General features: G+C 51.1%; 1 protein-coding gene across 1 annotated transcript; it reads right to left on the bottom strand.

Moving 5' to 3' along the window:
* Positions 1–351: 351 nt before the first annotated feature.
* On the bottom strand, positions 352–3,716 carry AKAP5 (A-kinase anchoring protein 5; the record flags this gene model as incomplete). Its single annotated transcript, XM_027637917.1, has 1 exon — positions 352–3,716. A coding segment is annotated over one exon (1,005 nt), but the record flags the coding sequence as incomplete, so codon positions are not given.
* Position 3,717: the final 1 nt, after the last annotated feature.

The raw sequence follows: 3,717 nt of genomic DNA, 5'->3' as shown, positions 1-3,717 counted from the left end.
TCCTCTGGCACTACAGGGCATCTAACAGGGAATTTACCCATGGGACAGCAGGATGGCTTTTCTTAGCTGCTAGAGATTTGTGATCCCTCACAAATTCCTTATAGCAGTCCCTGGGCAGCCAAGGCTCTGCAGTAGAAATGATTAGCCAGCAACCAGAAGGAAAGGTTGCAGAAAGAGCAGAGAAAGAGCAAGCCTCCAAAGAATTTGTGTCTGCCACCAACTTAAGGATTTCTTTCTGCTCACTCTACGGCTTCCTGAAAAAGCTGGACACAATAGGGCACCAGCATGAGTTAATCCCGTCACATATAAAATCTCTCCACAGCTGCCCACTCAATCACAAGGCAAGAAAACAACAGGTACATTCAGCTTTAATGAAATAATCATCAGTTCTATGTACACCTATAACAGAGAGAAAACCAGCTACAGAGAGGATGCAAACACAACCCTGGGCACAGAGCAACAGTCTCAGGGCAGGGCTGGACCAAAGCATTTCTGCCATTCTCCTCCTCTTTTGAAGACATGTTTCGCCTAAAAGGCAATACTGAAACCGCTTAGTGGGCTGACAGAAGATGACAGCCTGGCCCCACGGGGTCTTTTTCTGTTTATTTACTAGAACTTGGACATCCTCCTCTACAGCCAACCCCAGCAGGGCTGCACAGCAGCCCTTTGCTCAGCCCCGACCTGCCACAGTGCCCGGTATAATTCCATAAGCAACCCCCAATATCAGTATGGCTCTTCTTGGGTGCTGCAGCAGCTCCAAAGGTACATCTAAAAGTCCTTTAAAAGTCCCTTTCAAAACTATGGCGAAATACGTGGAAGGACCAGTAGGAAGTACAAAGCCATTAAAATTGTACACATTGAATTATCGATATCTGATAACTTAATAAATAAGTACACAGAAGAAAAAGAAGACACTTTTTTTTTTTTAACATCCTCTGATTTTTCTTAAGTTTTACTCGCACAGAAATGAGCCGTGGCTCTCGCTGCTCACAGTCCTCTCGTAACAACAGAGATGCTTTATCAAGGTTTGAAATGTGGTTGTGCACCAGGTACTAGGGACATGTACAGCCCTTGTATTTTAGCAGGAATCCAAATCCTACACTGGGAAGGGAAATCTCAGCGCACCGCCCATGGTCAGTGAGCAAGTGCCAGTCGCGGCTGCTATTTCTGTAGCGGCTGAGAAATACACAGGAGAATTTTCTCAGAGGAACACACTGCCTTGCCCACAGCTGGACATAAATCCCAGCCATGCAGACACAATCCCAAATTATTAAAAGGCCCCTTTCTCTCGGAGGGCTTGTAGTGGGAGGCGGTGCTCGCACACACACGCCATGCCGGTGCAAACCCTCTCGGAGCAGGGCAGTTCATGGGTTTTGATGGCAATGGGCTTGTCCAGGCATTTTCCAGCCATGTCCTCAGGCCCCATGTCTAGATTTTTTCCCTGAGGACTTCAGTAATATCACTCCAGCATTTCACTGCATGTTTCAGGGCGAGCTACATGGCGTGCCAGAGCCGGCCGGATCCCGGTGGCAGTGAGCCGGGCATAATGCACGTTTCCCAAGGGATGCCTGGGCTGGGATGAAGGCAGGCGGGCTTTGTGGTGAGCGGGGAGCGGTGCAGGATGGCTGCCGCCAGCACCCAGGGACGCCAGCAGTGCCCAGACCAAATCAAAGCAATTCCAGTGCTGGCAGAACATTGCAGCTACCCAAACTATGCTGACTGCTAACACGCATGCAGCTCACTGCTATTTATATCACATGCCATATATATAAAAAAATATGCTACATCTGAGGACAGCTTCACCACGACACCAGGATTGGGAGGGAGGACGGCCAGGGAGGGGAGAGGAAAGAGGCTGCCTGCAGCAGGCACTGCTCCCGCCCAGCCCACGCCAGTGATGCTGCAGGGAGTTTTTGCCCGTTGAGCTTAATGGTGCAAGAACAGGCCCTCCTGGAAGTGCTGTCGCTTTCGTGGCATTTCTGCAGCCCGGGATCAGCAAGGCGAGCAGCTGATGCTGTACTTTAACATGTCTGGAGACGCACAGGCTGCTCGTGGCAGGGGGAGAGGCCGAATGAAGAACACAGAACACTGCTCGCTGCAAACCCGCCGGCTTCATACGATGTGACAGCAACGGTGACCGCGGCTCCTGGCGCCTGTAGGTAGCAAATGCCTACAGTTCACAACACTAAACACTGGCCTGAGCCCTTCTGACAGTGATGTCTTCATGTTAACACTGCAGTTGCTTTGCTCTCCTTCATCTCCAACACACCCCAGGCAAACCTCCAGCTGTTCCAGCGTGCCTCCGAATCCTGCCCAGCAGCAGGTTGGGCACTCGCTGCCTCTCAGGACCTTTCTTTAAACACCTGGTATATACAGATCTACAGCATGAACAGTGGGGGAAGCTGGCATGGGTGGTGGCAGAAATGCAGCCTTGACATAAATATGCCAATAAATGAAAATACAGTCACTGTAACACCTTCATTTTTTCAGCTGCAGTCAATGGTGTTGTCTGAGGCCCCAGGGGACACAGTGTATGTAGCAGGGTCTGCCCACATCCCAGGAGCCATTTCACATAGACACACAACTGAATGGGCATGCAGAATTAACTACACCTTGGCCCTGGGAGCCCTCTGAGCTCTCCACACACACCCCCAGGCCAATGGAGCTTTAAATCACTCCCTCTGCTCTTCCTCTTGGGGGCAAAGCTGCCATCACAGAAAGCTGTTGTGTTTATTCTGTTCCAGGGCCATTTCATTGACCAGCTGCTCTATGGACGACTGAATGGCTGCCTTCACAAGGGAAGAGGCAGTTTCTATGAGGAGCAATTCATACTGCTCCCCAGTTCTGTGCCCCTGGTCGCCCAGACCTTTGTCCTCTGCCTGGGGACCGCCACCAGCCTCAGGGCCCTCTTTTTTACCAACATCAGCATTCCGGTTGGATTTTTTATTCCCTTTTTGCTTATTTTGGTGCAGAACTGGGGACGGCTCGTAGGCCTGGTCAGAGTCGGTGTTGTCAGAGTCCTCAGCTTCAGTGATGGTGATGACGATGCCGACGCCGATGCCGGTGCCTACGTTTGCCTCTGATGTCACCTGATGGCTGGAGCATTCCTGCACACTCGCTCCATTGTCTCTGGATGCTGACTCGCTGAACTCTGATACAGTCTCCTCAGCTTTGCACTCCTTGGGAAGATTTATGCTCTTCTCTGATTCATCCCCTTCAGGCAGCTCTGTGCAGATATTGGGGATTTCCTGCAGCTCGGTGGTTTCAGGGGCACTGTTGGGTTGATCCTCCGAAACAGGTGCTTTGGGAGCTTCCCTGCTCTCCACATCATCTGTGGTTTGGGGTAGGCTCCCTTCCTGTAGTTTGTCCTGGGCTATTTCATGAGCTGTCTCTGAATCAGTTATCTCCAACTGAACGGTGCACTCTGTACGTTCCTCCGTGTCAAGTGTGGGCTCTGTCAAGGGCTCACTCTTCTCAACAGAGTTGTCACTTTCCTTTGCTGTATCCTGGTCCTCCTTCACTACAGCCTGGTCTTCCTTCACTGCAGCCTGGTCTTCCTTCACTATATCCTTGTCCTCTTTCACTGTATCCTGATCCTTCTTCACTGTAGCCTGCTTCTCCTTCACTGTAGCCTGGTCTTCCTTCACTGTAGCCTGGTCCTCCTTCACTTCAGCCTGGTCCTCCTTCACTTCAGCCTGGTCCTCCTTCACTTCAGCC

This window comes from Corapipo altera, unplaced genomic scaffold, assembly GCF_003945725.1.
Source record: "Corapipo altera isolate COAL_440 unplaced genomic scaffold, ASM394572v1 23, whole genome shotgun sequence".
Classification (NCBI taxonomy): domain Eukaryota; kingdom Metazoa; phylum Chordata; class Aves; order Passeriformes; family Pipridae; genus Corapipo; species Corapipo altera.
This window is presented reverse-complemented; position numbering and strand designations above follow the sequence as displayed.